Here is a 25,001-nt window from a genome sequence, read left to right as displayed (position 1 = left end):
GTGGGTCCGCACCATTTGTAACCCGACAAGTGAATTTATGTCCACCGTTTAACTTGAGGCGTACCCTGGAGGCCCTGCTGAAATGTGACTGAAACAAACAGCAACAGGTCAGTTTGTCTGTTAGGAATTTGAAATCTCATTTCATAAATTCCTTTATTTTCTTCGTGTCTGTAAACAAACAACTGAATAAACATAAACAATTTCTGACAGATTATTTTCAGTGGTTGGCTGTCAAAATGAGTTTTTATGAATTATTGGTTTAACAATGGAAACTCTCAAATCAAACTTATAAATTGTCAATTGGAACAACTGCACGAAAACGATCGGTGCGAAATTGTCAAAAATTCAACTAAGTACTCACAAAGTGTGTTCCACTTTAAGGGAGATTGTTTTTGTTTCTACCTGCGTTCTATATTCAAGACGAAATATTTACTTTACAAATATTTCCACCAAACGTAGATAAGATAGCCATACAGCAGCAACAACAACTATTCGTTATAGATGCAGTAATTGTTAAGCTAAATATTTTCTTCGTTCGCCAAAGAAAACATGGGTCGGCCCCATATCAGCACGCCGTCGCTTGAAGTGTCCAACCGCCAACAATGCCCCCGCCATTTTCCTTAGTGTATCGGGGCAAATGATGCGAACCCCGTAATAACCAGCATCTGCCTTATTAAAAGCTTTTATTGCTTTTTTAAGTTTTTAGATAATCTTACATTTTTACGATGAACATTCTTCTGTGTTTCACCATATTTTTTGGAAACCCGTCATGAGTTCATGTTATATGAGGAACAAATTTGAGACAGCACAGTCGCTCCTCATTGGCTCAGACGCGGTGACGAGGCAGCACAATACGACTCCCCCCGCCCCCTCTCCCCCGTCTCTCTCACTCCTCGCAGATAAACAATTTTTTTTTTATCACAAAAGACTCAGAAGAAAACAAGGCAACGACATCATCACCGTGCTGGAGAAACGTCAACTTTCTAAACAAGTAAGAGGGAGACATGACTCAGAGTTTGTGAGTGAACATTTGAACTTTGATGTAAGTTTATTTGCTTTACCGACGGACTGACTGTAATCGCTCACACTTTGTATTACAGCTCAGAGTCAGAGGTGAGGGTGGGTGAGGGGCTGATTACTCTGAACTAGAAAGTAGATGTTTTACCTTAACATCTGTTTCCGGCTGATAACTGAGGTTTCTCGTCGTTCTTTCTTCTTTGTGTGGCTCTTTTTCCCGTCACACTAACTGGTGCTGTACAGTATTGATCAGAGTGTTTTGGCAGTAAGAAAGTACAGGAACTGATGTATTGCATTGGTTCATATTTGCACATTTATTCATTTATTTTAATAAACTAAAACTCCAGTTGATCTGAATCTCTTTGTACTGTCCTGTATATAATTGGTGCTTTATAAATAAACTTGCCTTGACTATCATTGCCTGGATGACGTGGAGCGCGTCATATAAATATGTGCGCATTGTGCAATAAGTTCGGGTGTTGGACGTCTTGTACCCGCTTTGCGTCAGTTCTTGACCTCTAAGGGGAACGTTTCATACCAGATGTAATAACAGACAATTTAATGTGTTTTTCCATATTCTAATAAATAATAGAATGTCCTTCAGGTTGGATTTGAGGTTCAGAATTTGAAAATCTGTCAGATTTTATTAGAATCAAATAGTCTGTACAAAAATGAGAAAAAAAATCAAACAAATAAAATGTAATGTAAATTTTATGATAATTTTCTTGTAAATTATATTAATTCACGAGAGATTTGAGCTGTAAAGCTGCGGTATGTAGCTTTTACAAAGAGCATGATTATTTTACATATTTATTAGAACTGCCAAAAGAAATGTCGGCCTTTCCCCTGTGGTCCTACTGCCATCTGCAGAGCTCAGTCAAAAACAACCAATCAGAGCCAGGCGGAGGGTCTCTGTAATGTTAGTCACCTCCTGTACGCGCTGCTCACAGGAGCAGCATATACAAGTGCATGATTGACAGCGCTACACTTGTAAACATTTTGTGTACAGGTGAGGACTGGAGGTGGGAAGAGATGAAGTGGTGCATGAATGTGTGAAGGAGAAAATGAACCTGTTCTGTTTAAACCTTCTTGTTATGCTTTGAGGGACAAAGAGAAGTTTTCATGTTCTGACCCGAATGGTTCCGGCCAGACACCGAGTTACCTAAACTTTGAAGTCATACTCTGATTGTGGAAACTTTTGCAGACATCCCATCCTGTCTGCTGCAAAACAACCATAAATTAACAAGAACATGTCAAATGAAGGTTGTCCAAATGACTTTGGACAAGGTTGCATTTGGTGTACAAGGCAAGAGTGTTTCTGTTTTGTTTCCTTGGAGCACATGCTGTTATTTTTAGTTAGTTGTTTATTAATCCATGCTGCTGTAGGCCACTATGAATAATGTTGATTTTATGCTATTTCAGTCAGTGTTGTGATTATTGTTCTAACGTTTTCTTTAAAGTAGTGTCAAAATCTGGACACACAGTGTTGCATTTTCAACTTAAGACTGACAAACATAAATGTTACCTAAACTTTAACACGATGCCCTCATTTATTCAGCTCATTTTAGTTGATTAGTGTGTAAAAAGTGCATCTGTGCTTGATCCATATTTGGATCAAGTACAGATGCTTACTTAAAAACATATTTTAGGAGTTCATCTGGCCCAGATAACCTAATGATGAACTGATTCTTTCATCCTTAGAAATAGAAGAGCGTGCAGATTATTTTTGCTCTAGTCGCTCTAGTTGGTAATTCCGTCTTGGTCGGCACTCAGCTGATGAGCTTCTATAAGGAATCTGTTCCCCAACATTACACTGATATAACCACCCAGCCAGCTGATAAAGTGTAATAGGAGCAGCTGCTGTAAAGAGTGAGCTGCTGGTGTGTAGGAACAGCCTGTGGAGGGCGCTGTTTCTCACCAACAGACACCCAGATTCCATAGATGAGGTGATAAGCGGTTTTTATTCCTAACAAACAAACTTCCTGTACGGAGACCTGAACCTGTAATGTGTTTGTTCTCATGACTGCTCTTTCCGTTTTACGTTCCAGGCTGTAAACGAGACTTAGAGAATGATCGGGAAGATTCTTTCTCATCTGCTTGGGAATGCTGGAGAGGAGTCTGAAGCAGTAGGTGGCGCCAACGAGGAGCTCCTGGAGTTTGAAGAGGAGGAATGGGTCATTGTTAACATCCCAGGTGAGAGACAAAACCATGATTCATAACAATAACAACAAGTTTACACTTCAGGTTGTCATGGTTCCTAGTGATAATGGGAGGTTGTTTTATCTGGAAACAGGAAGCGGACCCCTGCCGGCCCCTGATGCGGACCCTCTGGAGAACCTGCTGATAGAGCATCCCAGCATGTCTGTCTACCAGATAAGGATGCAGGGAGCAGAGGAGGAGGAGGAGCTAGCCTCAGATGATGATGAAGAGGAAACCTCTAGGTAACTTTATGTCACTTAGATAGGATGCTTTATCTCTCAGCCAATCAGTGTGTGCGAACCAAGTCTTCCTCCAATGGCTGTTGATGGGTAATGGATGAATCAATCAGAGATCTTTAAACCAAACCCGAGGGTTCCTACACATGTTCATGTCGAAGTCTCATACTTTCAAAGTCAGCAGGTTTTAACAAAATGCAGGGAAAACATCATAACAGTCCAACCTTCACTCATGATGCTCTAACATCGTGTGCTTATTCAGGCCGCTGGCTGTGAGGCGGCACATCTCCTGGCATCTGGCCGCCTGGGGGAATCCTTTGCCATGTGGCCTCCAGCTGCAGGCCATGCAGAGAGCCAGGAGCCAGGCCCAGAGAAAGAAGCTGAGTCGCAGCGCCCTCCACAGGCACAACATGACTAAGACACAGTTCTCACCAAAGGACAAAGGATATGGCAACATAAGGCGTCCTTCCCCGCGCCTCTACAACTACTGACATGCAGGGATCAACCTAGACAGGATGCATGAGATGCCCTCACCTCCAATCATCAGCTCAGTATGGCTCTGAATTACTCAGGTTCTCTGTCATGAATCCACTCTGCATTTGCCTCATAACTACATAGGAAGACATTTAAGGTCCTCTGCCTCAAAGATGAAGCCATGAGAGTTTGCTATAAGGAGCTGTGAACTGCTGCCATCAGGTCTATTAACTAGTGACCTCAGCCTCAACACATGTAGTTGGAATGGATCTTTAGAAACTGTCTTGATTATGGACAAGTGTGTTATGTGTGTGTTTGAAAAGTTATTTGTATAATTAACGATTGGAGCTTGTGACAATGTTCCAAACATGAAAAGGTGAAATCTGTAGAAAGTTTGTTCAGAAATGAAACATTTAAGATTTATTATGCATTGCAGTGGCTTGTTCTTTGATAGTGTGTTCATTTTCTAAGTGTATTGACCTGTACAGCATTCATGTAAAGAAAAACAACATAAAAATTAATAAATGTTTTTATATTTTTTATCTGATGGTCTATTAATGACAGTACAATTGTTGTCTTACCAATCTGATTGTCTATGCTTTGAAAAAACATGAAAACCCGTTTGTAGTTTTCCAACAGCCACTTAGGAAGCACATAAACATCTAGAAGAGAGGTCAGCGACCTCCACAACCCAAACAACCGGTTTTCCCTTTGGTCCAGAATAACAAATTTTGTTTAGAGTCACAAAAGCTACATGAAACAAATTAGTTTATTTAGCTTAGCTTATTAAAATCATTTCATTTTCAAATGAAAGAAAAGCACTTTCACTTTTGTTTTTAGGCTTTAAAATAAACGCAGTTATCTTTATTTTATCAGCAGCTTAGTGATGGTGAGAACTAGCTCTGTGGCTTTCGCAGGTGATGCATTTTTGCCATGAACCTCTTGACTCTATCTGGATCAATTGCATTGGCCCAGTGGCCACCAAGTTTAAAATGAGATCCAATGATCATTCCACGGGCATCCAGGAAGTTTTCAACGTTGTTGTATGTCACTCCAGAACCGATGAGCACTGGGATTTTCACAGACTGGGAGACCTCTGCAAAGGCAAAACACAGCAGGAGAATTCTGCTTTGATTCATTCATAAATTAACTGTGACCTCTGTCTAGTTTCACTTGGTTTTAGAGAACTTTCCAGCCTTTGTCTTATCAACTTCCACAGATCAAAAAACATCCTGTCCTGCAGAGTAGAAAATGTTTGGGAGTGAAAAAGAGTGACAAAAATGACACCAGGAACTCTTCCTGGTATATTTAAGGTTCTCACATTTTGAAATGTGGTGACTTAAATACTCATCTACAAGAATAAAAGGTTACATGAAAGAGTTCTTATTTTGTAAAATATTGTATTTACCATTAAGTTCCAACTTTTTATAGAAAAAAATAGAAAAAACACACTTACTGGATAGCTAAAAATAACATTATTTGAAGTACAGGGGAAAGAAACTGATGTTGCCTCAGGTTGAAGTTGCTCCTGTTTTCCAAAGTGATGAAGCAGAAGGAGAGCTGCCTTCATGAAACGTGAGATAAGTGAGGGCAGATCAGCCAAGTGAACTTTGGACAGGGTGAAGGCTGAACTCCACGCCGACACGACCGGCATCTTTCTGTCTGAGCCTGCTCAGTTCACAGACAAATCGTGTGTGTGTGTGTGTGTGTGTGTGGGTGTGAGGAAAAGAGCAGCTAGTGTGTGTCCTGTTCTGTATTTCAGGACTCATGAGACCCTCAGCTATGTGACTGGTCAGCGTCTGGCTGAGTTCTGACAGTATTAGTTGGACACTGTGATAAAATTTGACCCGGTGGTGTTTCTGGGTGAAGACTCTCACACCACATCACACTCTCATGGGAATCTTTAAAATAGAAAAGTGGGACAAAAAACATTCCTTTCTTTGGGCAAAAAAACAAACAAAAACGATACACAGGTAGTCAGTACTGATGTTTAAATTACTCTAAGCTGAATTCCCTGCTCCCACAGGCACTGGACACATGATGAGGGAAACTTGACTAGATGTTAAGCAGAAATTTTTCCAACATGCCACCATAACACAGATTACTATAACTAGATCAATATTTTTTTAATTTTACCTGACTATGATTAAAAACCATAAACAGAGAGTGTGTTTGAGATAAGACTCAACTATTAGATTAGATAAATACTTTTACATGGTGTATGCCATAAATTAAAGCAAAGTAAATGAATATGCATTGTTACTTTCAACGTCAACTATTGTTCCCCATCTTGGTAAAATATCAACTCTTCACTGCAACAGTGCCCTCTGCTGCTCACATCATCTAACGGCATCTGAAACGAGTTACAGTCTGATGCGCCTTCTTTTTGTTCAATCTAAATAATCAGTGAAATGACCAGTCAGTGTAGAAACATACTTATTTGTTTTGTTCTGCGTTTCTTTTCAAGGCAGTGACTGAGTGTGAAACGATGCTGCTCCATACTGACTTCACATTGCAGAAGCTTCCAGCTGACCAAAGTGCACCAGTACCTGTGAGCTCACATGGGTCAGCCTGATCTCCGGTCGCTGCCCCAGTGATGATGACTCCGTCTGAGAGGAAGAACTCGGCAGCTCGGGCCGTCTCCTTTATAGTCACATCAGCTGTCAGAGCATGAGAGCTGCAGACACACAGGCAGCAAGCTGAGCAACAAACAGCAATGACTCACTTCTGACCCACAGAACTAGACAACTCATGAGATATTAGGATTAGTAATTATTGTACTGACACCTACTCAAGCTGTTTTAATGTAAGTAAAGTATACACTGTAAATTGTATTTGATTAAATGATCAGTGTATAACTTGACTGGTCATGCTTATTCTAACACACTCAATTAAAGTAAGTCTGTCTCAAACATTTGAGATACATTTAGTTGTTTATACCCACTGCTTCTACTATCTAAGTCAAAGAAATCTTACAATTTTTACATTTTGAACTTAAATGAGTGAGTTTTTACTTCTGACTAACTGATTAACTTCAGTTGTGTGAAGTGTTTATTCATTTTGTCATGTCTCCAAGAGTTGAGTAAATGCGAGTTTTTGAGTGAAAACTTTAAAAAAACTGAAAGAAGAAAAAGGTAGGAGTGGGAACTACTTCCCAGGATGCTTAGTGGCATGTTGTTGTTGTCTTTCACAAAGAGTGAGATGGAAGCATGTTACATTGACCTGCCTCTTGTGTGTTATTAAAGCAAACATTTATTTTAAAGCAAAAAGTCAACACTATTAACTAATTGGGTGACTTCTTAAGGCAGTAGATTGCATTGGATTTAACTGGAGGGTATCTAATTAAGAGGGGGGGGGGGAATGAATACAATTGTTTCACATTTAGAAGCATTTGCAAGGAGTGTATGTCTTTTATAACCCTACTTACAATTTAACCAGTTTCCTTATGTATTTGTAACTTTTATAAGTAATGAGGTTTTATTTGTTCTTTTTTCAAATTTTTTTTTTTACATATTTGTTAAAACGGTCACTATGTTTTGATCTTATGTGTTCCCTATGCTCCTACTGTCATCTGTAAAAATGCACCGCTCTGGGTCAAAAACAACCAATCAGAGACAGTAGGAGGGCATTGTGCTGTCAATCATCCTCGTGTATGTGTTGCTCGATGTACAAATAATGGAGAAATGACTTATCATTCCAGGAAAACTGTTTATCTACTGTCATCGTTGGCCATGCTAACTAGCCTGAACACCTGTGCTGAAGCAGGTGTAGCATAGCAGAGAAATTGGGGACGGGTGTGAGCAGCATATACAGGAGGTGATTAACATTGTTATGACCCTCCTCCTGGCTCTCATTGGTTGTTTCTGACCCAGAGCGGTGCATTTTAGAAAGCTAGCAATATGAGCACAGGAAGAAAGCAGAGAACCTTGATTTTTTCAAAGATTATCTGTCTCATGTTATACTGTCATGATGTACTGATATTACAACAAATATATAAAAAACATATTGTTTATAAAACTGACATACTGCAGCTTTACCGGTGTCCTCATGGGCCTGCTGACTAACATGTGAGCGTTTTGGGGGCGTTAGTTCAGGGATTTAACTGAACAGATGGTCACTTCACCTGTGTTTCTTCTTGATGTCAGTGAAGATCTGAACCCCATCAGCTCCAATCTGCTTGCGATATCTCAAAAGGTCCCCGGCGCAGGCATTCAGAAGACCCTCGTCTGCCACATGAGAAAAGACAAAACCCTCTGCTCTGATGAAATCCAGACCTGAAAAACACACATCAAAGCGGTTGAAGAGTTGATTTGAACAAAAAAAAAAACAATCATGCCGTCCTGAACTCAAGAGTAAAAACACCCAGCATGAACTGGGAAATTTTCTGATTAGCTGATGAAAAGGTGAACCTGAAGCCAAAGCTACAGCTAATGCTTGCTGGTTGGCAGAAGATAGGATCTGGACTCCAAGGGGCAGAGTAGGGCAGACATGTCTGACAGCAGAGCAGACCGCAGTCATACAGGCGCACACTTCAGGGCCCACGTTGAACGAGTATGGGACATCGTGCATGTTTTCAATGATCAAACCGTCCTGGATGAGATATTTATGAGTTCCTCTCTCATTTAGAAGGGAAGATTTCAGCTATGCTAATGTGATGTGTAGAAACTTACAATGCCTGCTTCAAGGTAGACCTCTGCCTCACCGCATGCTTCTTTGACAATCTGCAACATATTTAAACAACCCAGAGGAGTTCCTGGAATAAGGAACAAGGACCAGTTTAAAATGAATTATTATTGTTTGCTAATCCCTTCAACACAATATAAAATGTGATAATTGCAAAACACTTCATAATATGCAATGCCAATTTGTTGGGAGTTTAAGAGTAAATATGTAAAATCTTTCCAGAATCATTCAGCAGCAGGAGCTCCTGCTCCATGAACAATAAAAAAGTGAACAGTAAAACATTAGAGAACAAAGATTACAAAAATGTTAAGCTACCTGGCAAGGCTTTAACATGAATCATACCAATGACAACAGATTTTAAGGATCCAAAAAGGCTCTGAAACTTCATTTTGTAGTTTGTGTGGAGCCACAAGGCTGCAGAGACAAACAAAGTTAGTTTTCCCTTTCACTGGAATGAGGCGCATGTGACTGAGCAAGGTTCAAAGACAAAAATCAATGAAAGGCTGAAAAAAAGTTATGAAATAAATTTGTTCAAAGAGCCTACACCTGGTTATCCGATGTTGTGATATAATGCATTAACACTTCCACAAGCTCTGCAGAATGGAAACCATGAAAAAAGAAAATAAATCCGGAATACTGTACTTTATTATTTAATTATATATTTACTTAAAGTTGTAATCAAAGAATTTTACATTTATGTGTGTAATACTGTAGTTAGATGTATCTTTCATACATTTTTGACACACTTTATGGAATAGATTTATTAATTAATTAATTAATAAATCTATTCCATATTTGTTTCCAATTTATTTCTCATTATGAAATTAATGAATAATTATTGAACGGTTTATATGCAATTTTGATAGTCCAAGCCATAAGGGAGATAAAAGCTTAAACAAATAATTATATTGTCTTCAATATTGTCTACTGATAAAATGTCAGTAGCCCAATTGAAAAGACTTAAATGTACTACTAGTAACTATCAATGTAGTCAAAATGATGAAGTAAGTCTAGATTTTATTGTTTGGATTAACATCTAAATGTTTGCTTTATCAGTAAAATATAATAAAATTGGTTTTGCTGCTGCAAAATTCTTCAATGGTGGCATCGATAAGCTGTGGCACTGCTTCACTTCCAGTGGTACCTGCAACACAGATCAACAGCTAAATGATTGAAATTTGAACACAAGTGATCCACCAATAGGACATTGATACCAAGGACATATAAAACTGGCAAAAACACTAAGCTTTTGTAAAGGCCTTAACCTTAAACCTTCTAAAATGGGGTGGACTATGCTCAAAAGCCCAATCTGTTCCAGAAACCAGAACTGTCGCAGTTTATATTCAGGTAAAATTTAGGAAGAGACTTGGTGAGGACTGCATAAAATATATTGCCAAAGTCCAACTGCTAAGGGTCATGAAATCAAATAAAAATGAGCCTAGTAACTGTTCTGCTTATTACAATTCACCCTCTCTAATATGGCGCCGTCAGTGACGTATGACAAAACAAATAGAGCGGCGAACATCTCTCGGTCGGTATTTCTGGCAGTTTATGGTTAAATTGGCGCTGCCATCTGCATGACCGTGTGTGACAACAATGTAAGACATTCACAGAAAGAAAATACGCTTAAGTATTACAAATATTTTACGATTTTGTCCACATTTATTGGGTTAATCTAAAAGACCGGGGGTTTGTTTACATCTGACAAGCAAGCCACGCGGTATCTGGACACTTCCTGCTGCGAAAACACCGCCCCTGCAGCTGTCACCGCAGCAGTCACGCCTTCTGTTAACTGACTTCGCTGCAAGCTTTCATTTTTGCTTCTTTTAACAACGTTTAAAAATACCATCGGGATGATGTAAAGGCCAGGCATTTCAAATGCACCACACGGAGGTGAGAAGAGTGAAAATAGTCACGTAAAGAGCGGCTTGGGGTGGAGGTTTAGCGCCAATTTAAATGAACTCCTGACTGACGTCACGGCGTCGACTCATCTGTTCTGTGCAAGGCGCGAGCTCAGCTCAGACTGCCGAACAAAGCGGCCAGAAGTCCGAGCAGCAGCCACGCGCTCATATTTAGTAAGTGACAGTGAGGAGAGTGAACTTCAAGGCCGGAGACCTGAGGTGAGCTGCTTCCAAAGCAACCATCACTCCAGCGAGTTAAAACAGCTTTAGCTCACACTTCTGAAAACTCAGCTGACTTGTCCAAACTGCAACAAGTTGGAATACACGCTGTTTCTAATAACCATTAGAAAGTCGGGGTGCTGCTGTTGTTAACTTCAGGCTTAATATTGTTTGTTTGTTTGTTTATTCGATTTGTTAAACAAGCTCTCCAGCGTGTCTGCTCATGTACTGGTTGTTCGGCCATTATGTGAAAAGCAGCTGTCCAAAGTTAGCGGGGTGCAAGAAGTGGAGTTTATCTTAAAATAGGCGACGACGTGAAGCTTTACAAACACTGTATCATCTGGAGTTTGTCACAAAATGACTCCATGCTCAGATCTGCTTGTTGGGCCTGTTTTAGCAGAGCCTTAGCTCTGCGTACTGTACCAGTTTACCCGCGCCTGGCTCGGTTTGGCTTTGTCGGAAGGAGGGAGCTCAGCGTGGGGGTTGGGGATTTATGAATGTGTAGTTTTCTTTTTAAAAAATCTCCTAACCTGACTTGTTTTCTGCCTTAGGTTTGCTCTGAACGTTTGAGCGGCCTTTTAAAGGATAATGCGGGGACAACAGTAAGTCTGACATTGAGTTTATGAATGAGTTCGGAACGTGTGTCAGAGTGTGACGACAGAAAGTTGCAGAGCCTTAGCCACCCGGCTAATCTGTGGCCTGTTGTCACAGGACTTTATTTGGACCACAACAGCCTGTTAATGCAGGCTTGCTCCACGATGTTACGTTGACACACGAGAGTTAAGGTCCCGTTTCTTTGTGTGTTTATTTTACAGGGAAGAGAAGGAACCGAAGTCTGCCGCAGTCGAAGCTCCCAAAGAGAATACAGTACGAACGAGAAAGAGGAAGGCAGATGTTGCTATTGTAAGGAGCATTCAGAGCCTGTCTGTCTTTAATGCGGAGTCTACCTTTAGTTCCAACTCTTTATTTTAATGAAGTTTTGTTTTCACACTGATCTCACAAATGTCCATTGGTTCTGCTTCCTTTAGGCAGTTAGCAATAGATGTTACTCTGTTTTATTGCTTTTGATACTGCTTGTTCTTGATCACTATTCAGTTTATTCTTAAGATCTACAGTTCATTCAGAAGTTTTCTTCAACACCATGCATATGAACCTCATTAACTGGGAGATTTGTGTATATTGATCCAACATAAAAAATATTTAATTTTTTAAAGAAATGGATTCACACATTTGAAAACATTTTGGATTATTCCTAATCAATACAAAGACCATATATACAGATTAAAATGTATTGGTTAACATGAAATGCTAAGTTGCTGATTCTAGAAGAATGTCTTTTGAATTTTGGTTTAAGTTATTATAATTGATCAATTAACTTCAGCTCTCCTCTTGGGTGATGGATTCTGTTTGCTGCCACTAGCTGGATGGAAAAACAACGAGTCTGTGGGAGTTCTATCAAGATGTAAGAGGGAGGAAATTTAAATTTAGAAGACTCAGCAAGTCTTAGGGTGCCATTCCAGGATCAACTGTAGACTGGTACAACTCTACGAGGATGGATGTGTTCCCATTTCAGATCAGGGATGGCCAGGAAATTTATGAAAATTACAAAAGCTCAAACCTGCCATGAACTCTACAGTAAGACCAGTTTAACATCAACATGAACTGAGAGAGTGGCAGGAAAATATTTTTTATGTGAAATTGATACCTTCATGCTCAGCTGAAATGTGCAACTTACCACAAGGATAAATCAAATGACTTCAGGAGAAAATGAATATAGAGCTATTGACCGCAATGACAAATATGTATCAGTCCCTCCAGGATGTAGCTGTTAATTTTTTTTTGTTGTGATTGTCGCTGCCTAACATTACTGATGTCGCAGCACCATTTTCAAAAAGTAGCAAGTTTTGTGTAAGCTTTATTTTTGCCATAGCATGGTTTTATGAAAAAATTTAAATCGCTGCACACAACCTTTACAAGAAAGACAGGATTTGAACAATTATTCAAGTGAAAATAATGTTTTGAAGTACCTTCTTGAAGACATTCAAGAAGGTACTTTCACTAAGTGGAAGGTATTGATTTCCACTTAATTCAAATCAAATCATGTCCTGAGATGTCAAAGTGCAAAAGAAGAAATCCGTATTGGTGAGTCAAGTTGACATAAATGGTTTACACAGCATAAGCAAATCCTACAAAAAGTTTCAAGATGGTTTTTGCAAAAATAAAAAAAAGGTTTAGCATCACACATGCCTCCATCTTGGTGGTTCGGCTTTCAGTGACATTGTGAAACAGGAAGTTAAATTAGGAGGTTCAGGAGATTTGCAGAAATGTAGCTGTGTTGCAGTGATTAGTCTGAAAAGGAAATGCAGAAAACATGTAGGTGATCGGTCAGATTAGTGAAAAAGTTCAGATGACTGGTGAAAATTTGCGAATGAGGGAATTTGCATTAATAACTGTGATCACACCTCAACTTCCTGGAGGGAAAACTGATATTTGAAGGAGTTAAATTGAGGCGTAACAGCACTGGAACAGTCATGGTGGTAGAAGAATCATGATGTGTGACTTTTTTGTTTTCCCTGCTAGTGTTGCTGCAAACTGGGACACATTTAAATGCCTTACCAGATCAATGATTTCAAACAGATCTCAGAACTGGTTTTTGATGGGTTGGTAATGGATAAAGTAGGGCAACATTACATTTCTTTATTGGCCCGGACCTTAACCCTGTTTATGAACTTTGGATCTGTTCTAGGCAAGCAGGGAGCTTTAAGACAGGAGTGCTCACATATTTTCAGAATTCAGCAAGAAGCTTCTTGATGACTGAAAAGAACCATGTGATTTCCAGTATGCTAAGAGACATTTAACCAAGTCTTCCTTGGTTTATATGTCTATATTTGTGGTGGGATATGCAGTTCTCACCTTGTAGGGATCAGAGAAAAGCTTATGTGAGGTGATCCACCTAACTTGGTTTAAGAAATTAAAGACAGAGATATAATTATTTCTCCCTGGAAAGTTGTTGAAAGTTGTAGTTGAAATAAATGATTAAGCCACTCCTAATTGGTCATTGATTCTCATGAGTGTTTGTACAGTTGTCTGTATTTGCTGTGTAATCTGAGCATCGGTCGAATTCTGTTCATAGATTCTTTTTGTCTTGGATTTGTAGTTTTTGCCAGACCCGGATGAAGAGGTAGACGTGATGACAAAGAAAAAGCACTGCAAGTCTGAGGCAAGTTTATTTTTCTGGCTGCCTTCAAAATGCTCTGAGAGGAAGTTTAAACTGGCAGCTTTTTTTCCCATCAACTTGCCTGATAGGAAGGACTGTTAGCCCAGAGTTCAGGCTCAGTACTTGGAGATGAGAAGGTTTGTTTGTCTTTAAATGAAAAGCTGGGAATAATATGGAAAAAAAATTCCACACAAATGATCATTTTAGGAAGTTAATCAAACGTAATATGTTTTACATTTTGCCACATGATTCTTTGTGTGCGCTTAGGAATTGTGTCAGACCAACATAAGTTATACATAATTGTGAAGTGGAAAGAAAACAATTTATGAATTTCAAATTCGTCTCACAAATGAAAATATGAAAAGTGTCGTGTGCATTTCTATTCAGCTTCTGTGAGAACATCTTTTAGAAATGATGCAGCTGGAAGTTTAGAATTTCTTCAGTTTGATGTGGATCTGAACTTTGACTAGGCAATTCAAATTAATAATTGTGCATCTTCTGTACCATATTTCTATCAGAGGTGATCATTTGCTGCAGTAAGCCTCTACTGCAGCAAATGGTATTGCAAGAACAAACAAATATTGCATTTGTGGTTTTAATATTATCTTATTTATATCTTATCACAATATTTTTTTGGTAGTATTGCTATAATGATAAAAATGAAACTATTTATTACTTCATGTTTAGGTAACAGTGTGGCTATAATGGTCCTGAAAAACATTTTCATTTGAAATGAGCTTCTGCAGGAAGCGACTTCAAGATGTTTGATTTCCACACAAAAACAGCGCTCGACCCATTTTTTAAAAATTTACTAATTTTTATTGATGCTTTCATGGAACAAACAGAAAAAATAGAAAATAATTTAAGACTCATAAGAAACAAAATCATAAATTGTTTGCAATAAATCATAAATGATATGATAAACGCCCAGCTACAGTTGATCTGAGCTCCTTTTGTCTGTGATCGTCCCTCAGGAAAGTCAGTCCTAACTGTAGAACACATTGTGTTGTTTTGCTTGTATCTTGTCTTCCTAGCAGGTGAGCTGCAGTCTTGAGGTGGATTGCAGAAGTCCTCACAGCTGGACCTCCACTCCCCCTCAGGAGGAGGAGCAGCAGGGCTCCCTGACCAGTGCGGGCCTCTTTCACTACAACTTTCACAACATCTTTGTAACACCGGTTCACTGCACTCCGCTCCCCATGCTGTGGTGAGTTCTGTTAAGTGGTTGATTTTCTGAGCTTTGGGAGACCCGTCTGGTGCCATCTGGGCACATCCAGGGGAGAGCTTCTAAAAGCCATCCATCTATTTTCTATATCTACCTAATAAAGTCAGGGTGGCTGGGGTATTTTAAAATGGGAACCTAAAACTTGGAGTTTCTAACAGCTGCTGGGTTCAGTACACAAAGCAAAGTCTGTATTTAATGCTTCATTAAAAGGCAGCACATCTGGCTGATTATGGTTGACCTAGAAAAATATGTTAACAGTTTTACTTTGTTTTTAGCGTCTGAAGGAAGCAGGTCTAGGTCATGTTTTCTTTCACAGCATTTATTTTCCAGTTGTTTCCTCCAGTTCTTCCGGTGGGTGGCTTTTGAGTTAATGCTTCTGTATTTCTCAGCTGGGCCAGTAAGGATGTGGTGTGGAGCAACATGCTGAAGAAGGACAGGACCTACTCCAAAGACACCCACATGCTGGAGAAGCATCCGCATCTGGAGCCCATGATGAGGGCCATCCTCTTGGACTGGCTTATGGAGGTCAGTAAGGTAGCATCACCCTAGCACTAGAAAGGCTGAAGGTAGTCCACGTAGACAACACTCCTATGCAGTCTAGAGATTGTCCAAATGGCCTGAAGGATTGTAAGTACCCTTAAGTACCCTGGTAATGGCCTCAACGCATCTCACAGTTGCACAATTGTTCCTTAGACTTAGACTTCGACTTAGACTGGATAATGCAGCACAACATCAGCTGCAAAAGGTCACATCTCTCCAAAAACACTTCATGTATGCTTCAAAACTAGACTGAAGAGCATTACCTACCAGCATTACCAGCAGGAGATCCGATCTCCTGCTGGTATCATAGATACCCCCCACCAACATGGACTATTCACACTCCTACCTTCTGGCCTGACGGTCAACGACCACATTGTCAATTGAAGAATGGATGCTAATTTGAGCCATCAGAGCCATCAAGAGTCGTTGGTTCTTTTGGCACTGTTTCAGCCAGTCTGGGGAGAAATCAAAAACCTAGGACTCCTAGCTAGAGGTCTACCTAGTGCTGGGCAAGATGGCTGAAAATCGCATTGTGACATAAGCATTTCATATCAGTTGATATCAATAACTATTATTTCCTGTTAAGTATACCTGTATTTTGGTTAAGCAATTCCTCTTGAGTACCCAGAGAGAACTCACGCATGCACAGGGAGAACATGCAGAAAGACCCCGGGCAACAGTGCTACCAACTGTGCAGCCTGCTGATCAGCGTTCTATCAGATGTATTTTCTATTGATATTGATCACATGTCTGTTGCAATAGACATGGTGGTTGTTTTATCACCCAGCCCTAGATGTAGCAGCTGAAAGCATTGTGTGACAGATGTCTAAGGCAGCTGGCTCAGATGTTTACAAAATGCAGATAAAAGCTTAATTAAGATTTATGTAGTGGTCCTTATTAATGCAAACAAATTGTAAAGTTCTTTCAGTTTTAAATGTGTATGTTCACTAAGTGCTTTGCAGAAAACCCTTCAACTTCTATTTCCTCTTTTTGAATGGATTTTAGGTAAGCGAGGTGTACAAACTGCACAGAGAGACGTATCACCTCGCTCAGGATTACTTTGATCGCTTCATGGCCACACAGAGGAACCTCTTCAAATCCACACTGCAACTCATTGGCATTACGTGTCTTTTCATTGCTGCCAAAATGGAGGTTAGATCTGTTACTCTGTTAATCTCTGATGGGTTTTCCATCATTATGGTGGCTTTTGCTGATGCAGTTCTCATCTCATGTTTTTTGTTTTTCCAGGAGATGTATCCACCAAAAGTCCACCAGTTTGCCTACGTTACAGACGAAGCCTGCACAGAAGATGAGATTCTCAATATGGAAATAATCATCATGAAGGTAAGCAACACTTAACTCCAAGATCTCCCGTAAAATGTTCTGCATGTCAACAGGTAAAGTTAGCAACACGTCTTTCCCATAGATAAAAAATTGAATACAATTCAATAGCATTCACAATTTTTCTTAAACTGCGAGAATTTACAGTTGGTATTTATTGACTTAGTTGCTTGTATTCTTTAGCTTTGTATTCTAGGCCTTGGAAAAGGAAAGACCATCTTAGAAATTAGCTTCATAGGTCACACATGAAGGTCCATAAAGTAACTGTAGATAAATAGATGCAGAGATAAATGGATGAAAAAGATCCACCATAGGTTAGTTCTGAAACTTTAGAAAATACACATGTGGATGAATCTATTGGTACAACCTTTGAATGTGTGTAATTAGCCCTAAAATAAATTTGTCTTGATAAACATTTCCATTCAGGAATCTTTCCCAGGATCCAGGATGCTTCTCTGGGGGCTTTACGTTGTCCTCTTTATATTAAGAGGACTTAAATCTGTAATTGAAAGTAATATTTTAGTTTGAACTCATTTATGTTTGGAAACAAAAAGAAATGAAAACACACAGCCACAGTTTTGGGGCCAACAGGTTGTTAGCAGACGAGGTACTACTGTGTGTCTGTGTGGTGTCTGCTCCTTTGCAACGCCTCTCTCTGGTTTTGTGAAATATCTGCAAATGTCACAAACTTCCTCTGATTTTGAAGTTATTATAATACAGTTCATTACGATACACTCTGAAATGATCACTGATTTATAATTTACACAGTCATTTAAAAATGTTTTTGCTATCCAAAGTTGTTGCTGTTCTCTTCTCTTCTACTGTTGCTCCAAAAGCAACACTGAGAATTTCTCTCTCTGTGAATTGAAACGTGCTGTATCCTCCTTTGGAGGGAACCAGCTACTAGATGGTTCAATTAGTCTTTCGCCTCTATACCCAGGTCGGACGACCGATTTGCATGTCAGGGCCGCTACGGGCCTCCACCAGAGTTTCCTCTGGCAGATCACAGAAGTTTGCATCAGTAAAATCCCTTTCAAGTTTTTGTAGTTAGAACTTTTAAGGTGTAGCTATTAATTTATGCTGGTTTAACATGTGATAAATGTTAGGTTGTACGTGTTAAAAGTGTTGTTTGCTTATTGAAAGTAATGCTTAGTCTTAAAACAATGTTCATAAGTGATAGTGCAACCAGTGGCTAATTGGGCGTCACCATGTTGAAATCCTGACTTGTTCGACTCCGACTATGTTAACTGGAACGCTGTTACCTTGGCTGTAAGATCAAATCAGCTAACTGGAACACAGCATTTATTGAGCAGATTGCTGTTGGTACGAACAATCGTACCAGCTATGTTTAAAAATGCTTAACATGGGGGTGAGGTGATGGCGCAGGGGAAAAAAACAACCCATGTATGGAGTCCTTAGTCCTTGATGCAGCCGTCACAGGTTCAAATCCCGGCCTGATGACCTTTGCCACACATCTTCTCTCTCTCTCATGACCTACCTTCCTGTCTGACCACTCTCAAAGACCACCAGAGCCATAAAAATCAAAAAAATGCTTGACATGGTATTTCTTTTCTCCACTAAATAACAAAGTGGAAAAAGTTGTATTTCTTGTCACCCATTTCAAAAAGTGAAATTTATATATTAGATTGAATACACAGTGAAATTTCAAGGCTCAATGTCTAATAATTTTGCCATTTATGGCTTACAGATAATGAATAAAAATATCAATGTTTCAGAAGATTTGGAAATTGTGAAAAGTTAAATATTGAAACTTCATGGTGTCACTCCTTACTCTGCTAGTTGACTCAAAACACCTGCAAAGTTTTCCTGAGCCTGCAGCAGGTCTCAGTCTGGGCCAGTCAGACACCACCAGGAAGTTTTAAAGCCCTTCATGCTTCCTTATGCTGATCATGTTGATTTAATTTTTCACCAAGATTTGGCACCTGCTCACACTAGCAAAAAGCACCAAACACTGCTTCACTCACCATGGTGTTGCTGTTCTTGATGAGACCGACAAACTGACCTGACCTGATCCGATCTGATCCGATCCCACTTAGACACTATAGAGTCAAGAGGAAGACGAGACACCAGACCCAACAATGCAGATGAACTGAAGGCTGCTGTCAAAGCACCCTTGGTTTCCGTTACACCCAGCAGAACCACAGGTTGATGATCTCTTTGCCAGAACTTGTGGTTTTCATAATGTGTAAGCCACAATCATCAAAACAACATTTGGTGTGGCAAATCTGAAGAACAATATTTTCACTTTGTGAAATGAGTAATAATATATCAAACTTTGAGCGAATCACAACAAGGAGGAAGGAGCGTTGTGAAAGTCGCAGATCATTCAGCTCTATTCACCTGGATCTGATAATTTACTAATTTTGACACTATTGTTCAAATAGCATATGGGTTTACATTCCACAGTATGATTTAAATGATTAATATTTGTAGGATTTTTTCTCCCTGTAATTAATCAAAACTGAAGCATTAAAGTAAAATAACAATCAGATACTTAATAGTGTTATCTTTCTGCAGTGGGAGTTTTTCAGACATGACCAACATTATCCACATGGAAATCATGTGGATAATGGCTTTACTATCTTACTACCTTCTTTAAAAATGTAATGGTGCATAAAAAACAAGAGTCACCAAATATATTTGTAGTACAGATTTTGAATACATGGTACTTTAATAATTGGCTAATGTTAGCTAGCAGTTCTTTGTGATTTTTACATGCATTGATATTTCAGTAACATTACATTTGTGCTATTGTGTATCCCAGATATAAGTAGGACTGGCTAATAAATCAATAACAATATATATTGAGAATAGACATGTAATCAACATCAATAGACAATACATCTGACGAGTTCTAAAATTTTCATTGAACTCTGATCCAAAACCGCACAGCATTCTGGGGGACGTAGGCAGAGGAAAGGCCTTAGCTGCTTAACCTCCCACAGCTAGCTAAGCTAAGTTGGTGGCATCAACTAACTCACTCACTCTTTGGTTATCTAGCAACAACCTGTTGAGTAACTTGCGCAGCAGCAGTTTCAGGTTTTGCCACCAGGCCTCAGAACTGCTTAAAAATAAACTACAGCCTGGAATAAAAACAGGATAAAACAGGAAATGTCTCACCACCAGTTTGGCAGCATTTCAGATATTTAAAACAAAAAAACTAATCTATAAATTGTCTATAGACTGATATGAAACCTTTATATCATGATTCATATTGCAGCCACGTCGTCCAGCTCTTGATATAAGGTAGCTTTCTAGCAGAAAGTGATGTTTCAAATGTGTTGCTTCTCTTCACCCACAGGAGTTGAACTGGAGTCTCAGTCCACAGACGCCCATCTCCTGGCTCAACGTCTACATGCAGGTGGCCTACCTGAAGGACACTGAGGAGCTGCTGATCCCCAGATATCCTCAGGAGACCTTCACACAGATCGCTCAGGTGTGTTTCTATGTGACTTTGATGTCTGTAGGTTGAGGCTTCATCAGTGTCTGGAAACAAAAGATACCAGATTTTCTCCAAACGCTATCAACTACAAGCTGACACTTGGAGGGTCAAAAATGTAGAAGCCCTTGTAAAATATATTTAATAAGTGTTTGCAATAATTGTTTATGTTACTTGGCCTGAAAATGTAATAGTTCTGCTTCGTCATGTCCTCTCATTTCCTTTCAGTTGCTGGATCTGTGTATGCTTGATGTAAAGTGCCTCGAGTTTTCCAATGGCATCCTTGCTGCGTCTGCACTGTTTCACTTTTCCTCACTGGAGCTAGTGGAAAATGTCTCAGGTGAGGAGAACATGACTTTCTAACATGCAGAGAGGTGACGTTTAATTAAAAACATGTTGAGGTTTGTCATTGATTAGCTGAATATGTGGATCCTCAGTTGGGATTTCAAGGCGTCTTTATCTTGGGCCAAATGTTTTGGCAGTGACACAAATACTGTTCTGTTATAGAAAAATCATTTTATTTGCATTAAGGGTTCTATTTCAAGAAGGTCCTTGAAAATTTTATTTGCACTTTAAATATTAAATTGTTAAAATCTTTTCATTTTTAGGAAGGTTATGTGCACCAATTTAAACTTTTTTGTAAGACCATATTTTGCCCAAAATAAAGCTAAAGAAATGTCAAGGTTTAGAAACAACTTTTTGAAAAAGTTGTCACAACATCAGTAATTTTAGGCCGCAACAATCACAAAAACCGCTTCAGGGTCAGCCGGCCGACAAGAGCGGAGATCAGAAAACCCTGTCATGATGAGCCCAGACAAACAAAACAATCAGCTGTGGAGCTTATTAAAAACTCAGGTTACTAACCGGAAAGCATGCTCCCTACTGGAGCCCCATATCTCTCTATGGAGCTGCTCCCTAGTAGTGCCACATAAATTAAATCTCCCTGTTTGTCTCAATGTGAAGTGTAGCGGCTCTAGCTCGTCATGCAGGGCCGGCCCAAGGTTGCATGGGGCCCTGAGCAGAATTTGATTTAGGGGCCCCTCTTCCTGCTAAGCACATCAGCCACGCTAAGGGCGTTTCAATACAGATTTAGTGGAATGTGGGAGAGAGGGGTTAAATTAGCCGAGCTTAAAAGCAACCAGTGATAATTATAATTTACTAAGATGTATTTGTGAACAAACGGAGCTCAAACTCAGAGATGAAACTCATAGCTTTAGATTGTATCTATGGTAACAAAACAATCTAAGTATCAAGATTGTTTTTTGTACTTTCCAGCTCCTTAAAATCTTAAATTTAAATATTGAACAATTTAAAATATTTTAACTTATATCTGAAACCATTAAATCAAATTTAACAACATTGTCATTCTCGATAAACAAACGTTCTAATTCTGGATCTATGGTTTAAATTCAAATGTTGGCAGTCGAATATAAGGTCTGGGTTTCTTAAGCAGCTGCTAAGTTTATTTATGTTTTGGGTCAACTCTAAATGTCAGCAGCATCAGAGCGTTTTTAGATCCACTGGCTTAAATGGGATTTAACAGAAGTACAAAAATATTGATATTTATTTGTATATTTTGTGTTAAGACTCTAGTTGTACCTTTACGTATAAAGTACATAATTAAGCCAATCTACATGAGCAACTAGACATGTGGTTTTCCAGATATTGTATTTTTGCTTATTTTCATTTTGCTATAATATTGAGTTTCGTTCCTCACCTTTTATGCAGCTCTCAAGAGGGTGGAGTTAGAGGAGTGTGTGAGGTGGATGGTCCCGTTTGCCATGGTGCTGCGAGAGGCTGGTGGCTCACCAATGAAAACCTTCACTGGGATCACTGCAGACGACATGCACAACATCCAGAGCCACTCGTCATTTCTTTCATTGCTGGTAATTATTATTTTCAATTCTGGTACAAACCAGATGTCTATTTGCATTTGCATCCAGGGAGAGAAGATGTAAATCTTTACACAATTTTATGTTTCTGCTAGGTCTGTCAACATAAGCAAATAATCTGAAAATTTTCACACATCAATATTACATAATTCAGATTACAGTTTCTGAGAACATGCAGTGTTGGTGTTTGATATGGGCTGTTTGGGCAGTTGCCCTGGGTGACATCAGAAGGGGCTGAGGCACCCAAGAACTAGAAAATAAAGTATATCACCTTCCTACATTAATGTCCTTAATCATATTTTGTCAAAAAATGATTTTCCTTTTGCCTAAAAAATAATTTGGAAAGAGATTTTTTTTGTCAACAAATGAATTGGACATTTTTTATCTGTCAGTTGTCCCCTGAACAAGTCTGCTGCTACTTGTATACATGTGTGGTGGAGTAATGCTGATGAGAAATGGGAGAATAAATTGCCTACAAAAAAATAGCTTTAATATTTGCTTTAATTTTAATTGGAGTGCAGCAGGAGGAGGGGCTTGGCCAGGTCACCATTTCTATAAGAATAACAACTTTATACATATTTACATTTCAAAGTTACAAAGTTAGACATAGTGATTAATCGCAGCAATAGTGTGACTTATCAGATTACATTTGTTTAATCAATTGACAGCTGTAGCTTCTCCACACACAAACTGTGCTGGGTACAGATTGAGATCTTATTATTAGTGTTTTATTCCAGTGTGTTGTGGTTGTGTGCAGGCCAAGGCCCAGTCCTACCACAGTGTGGACCTGAAGGATCCCAGCAGCTGTCCCGTTCCCTCTGGCGTCCTGACTCCGCCTCTGAGCAGTGAAAAAACCGACGAGCTGAACGGAGCCGAGGCTTCGGGACCCACAGTCAGACCACGGATGTACACGCCTCCCCTCCAGACACACCTTCCAGAGTAGAAAACACTTCAACCTGAAACTGAACGACAGACAGATTGCCAAGCTATGCTGTTTAGAAGGACACAGGAGGTACTCAGTGCTTCTGTAGAGAGGCTGGCTTCAGTTAAAGATGAGATAGAAGCTCCCTGACCTGCAGCAACGTCACCAACTCAACCCTTCCTTCAGTCTGCAAGCAGAAATGGGAGTAGGACGATGTGAGGTAATCTGTTAGGTTCCTATGCTCGTTTCCTATGCAGGGACAATATAGAAGTGACATTTTACAGATTCTTTACTTGATTGTGTGCATGTGTTTTAACAGCGATTGGTGTGTGCATAATTGTTTTTTTCTACTATATATATTTTTGCCATTTTTCGTCTCATTTGCCCAATAACTATTTCTAGGGTCATATTTGGTCCTATGTGCTGCTATGAAGTGGGCTTTGCATGATGGGAAATGTTTGTGTGCAAGAAATGGCATGTTCTTCTTTAGTATCCTTCTCTGGTGTTGTCGGCTGAAATGTGACCAGCAGCCGTGTCTTTGGGACCAGTAGCTTGGCTACCTCAAAGGACAAGTGAACCAGCCAGGCTTTAAAAGCTACAACATTGATTGTATTTAATTTTTTTTTTTCCTCACACTTTGCAGTTTTTTTTTCTCCCTATCAAAATGTCAGATTTCTATTTTTCTTTTGTTTTATATATGCATATATATATATGGATGTATATATGTATATGCATATATATGCATATACATATATATCCATATATATGTATATCTAAAATGCTGCTACATGTTTTACATTAAAAGTTCTTAAGATTTTTATGATATCCATGGATTAGCCTTTTCTAAAGGCACTTTTTTCAAAAGGTTATAAAGTTTTGAAATTCTGTTTAAATATGAAAGATGTCTGCCTGTTTGTTCTAGAATCACAAGACGGCTTGATTCCACTAGGTGTCAGTGTCATGCTTTTAGAATTCATAGTTCATTCATAGTAACTTAATGTACTCTTAAAGTACATGAATGTACATTAAGTTCATTTTGGCCAACAAAATATGGCCAGATATTTATTTTTAATAAAAATTTTAACATTATAGTAGTTTTCCAATATGTCTTAAATTTCTTGCTTAGTAAATCATGAAAGTGGCCTATAGGTTTTTCTGTAAGTAAAAATGTTGGCTTTTTCTCAGAAATGGCAACACAAAAATGAAACACTTGTGTGAATCTCAAATGCCTTTATTATTGGTTTGCCTTGTAAACTGAAACTGACCTCAGTGGCAAAGACAGGACAAGGTTTGAATTTCTGCAAAAAAAAATGTTTTTTTTGACTGATAATAAAAATCTAGATAACTCCTTTGATGTGATAAATCTTCTTCAATTATGATAAATATGCAGAAATGTCCAGTCTTGGTTAGTGAAGTGGTTATGACGGCGCCTTTCATAGTCCTTCATTCTTGTTGAACATCTCTACATTTTGTCTATCAACACAAACTTTAATGTATTTTTATTGGAGTTTAGTGTGAGGATGCATGGGTTATCAAGTGTCTACAGATAGAAATCTGGAAAGTGTGGCATCCATTTGTTTTCAATTCCCCTAATTTTTTTCAAATTTCTTTTTTAATTTAGAAGTTTAGTTTTAAATTAAGAAACTCAAATCAAAGCCACTGAAGAAAATTTGCTGTT

The 25,001-nt window shown here is 39.0% G+C and overlaps 3 protein-coding genes across 9 annotated transcripts; 2 read left to right on the top strand and 1 right to left on the bottom strand.

The window, feature by feature from the left end:
• Positions 1-907: 907 nt before the first annotated feature.
• LOC114142531 (tumor protein p53-inducible nuclear protein 2) lies at positions 908-4,468 on the top strand. 4 transcript variants are annotated; one of them, XM_028013862.1, is made up of 4 exons: positions 908-1,018; positions 3,066-3,210; positions 3,311-3,458; positions 3,715-4,468. In XM_028013862.1, the coding sequence occupies exons 2-4, from the start codon at positions 3,087-3,089 to the stop codon at positions 3,941-3,943; spliced, it is 501 nt and encodes a 166-aa protein (XP_027869663.1). In that variant the 5' UTR covers positions 908-1,018; positions 3,066-3,086; the 3' UTR covers positions 3,944-4,468. The 4 variants fall into 4 exon arrangements, with proteins under 4 accessions (XP_027869663.1, XP_027869662.1, XP_027869661.1 ...); XM_028013861.1 differs by having other exon boundaries at positions 908-1,042; XM_028013860.1 differs by having other exon boundaries at positions 928-991.
• Positions 4,315-19,356, bottom strand: LOC114142530 (uncharacterized protein F13E9.13, mitochondrial). 3 transcript variants are annotated; one of them, XM_028013859.1, is made up of 6 exons: positions 19,035-19,356; positions 8,597-8,647; positions 8,336-8,516; positions 8,050-8,200; positions 6,476-6,603; positions 4,315-5,022 (listed from the first exon to the last, which is right to left on the bottom strand). In XM_028013859.1, the coding sequence occupies exons 1-6, from the start codon at positions 19,035-19,037 to the stop codon at positions 4,823-4,825; spliced, it is 714 nt and encodes a 237-aa protein (XP_027869660.1). In that variant the 5' UTR covers positions 19,038-19,356; the 3' UTR covers positions 4,315-4,822. The 3 variants fall into 3 exon arrangements, with proteins under 3 accessions (XP_027869660.1, XP_027869659.1, XP_027869658.1); XM_028013858.1 differs by lacking the exon at positions 19,035-19,356 and adding an exon at positions 8,925-9,174; XM_028013857.1 differs by lacking the exon at positions 19,035-19,356 and adding an exon at positions 8,925-9,061 and having other exon boundaries at positions 8,597-8,679.
• On the top strand, positions 10,365-24,677 carry ccne1 (cyclin E1). Of its 2 annotated transcripts, none has more exons than XM_028013856.1 (12): positions 10,365-10,729; positions 11,281-11,331; positions 11,545-11,632; positions 13,887-13,949; positions 14,984-15,150; positions 15,558-15,693; positions 16,714-16,860; positions 16,957-17,052; positions 20,372-20,506; positions 20,738-20,849; positions 22,238-22,395; positions 23,159-24,677. In XM_028013856.1, exons 2-12 carry the CDS (start codon positions 11,318-11,320, stop codon positions 23,342-23,344), a joined length of 1,302 nt encoding a protein of 433 aa, XP_027869657.1. In that variant the 5' UTR covers positions 10,365-10,729; positions 11,281-11,317; the 3' UTR covers positions 23,345-24,677. The 2 variants fall into 2 exon arrangements, with proteins under 2 accessions (XP_027869657.1, XP_027869656.1); XM_028013855.1 differs by having other exon boundaries at positions 10,366-10,729; positions 11,279-11,331; positions 14,981-15,150.
• The last annotated feature ends 324 nt before the right edge of the window (positions 24,678-25,001 follow it).

The sequence above is a fragment of the Xiphophorus couchianus genome, chromosome 4, assembly GCF_001444195.1.
Source record: "Xiphophorus couchianus chromosome 4, X_couchianus-1.0, whole genome shotgun sequence".
Lineage (NCBI taxonomy): Eukaryota > Metazoa > Chordata > Actinopteri > Cyprinodontiformes > Poeciliidae > Xiphophorus > Xiphophorus couchianus.
This window is presented reverse-complemented; position numbering and strand designations above follow the sequence as displayed.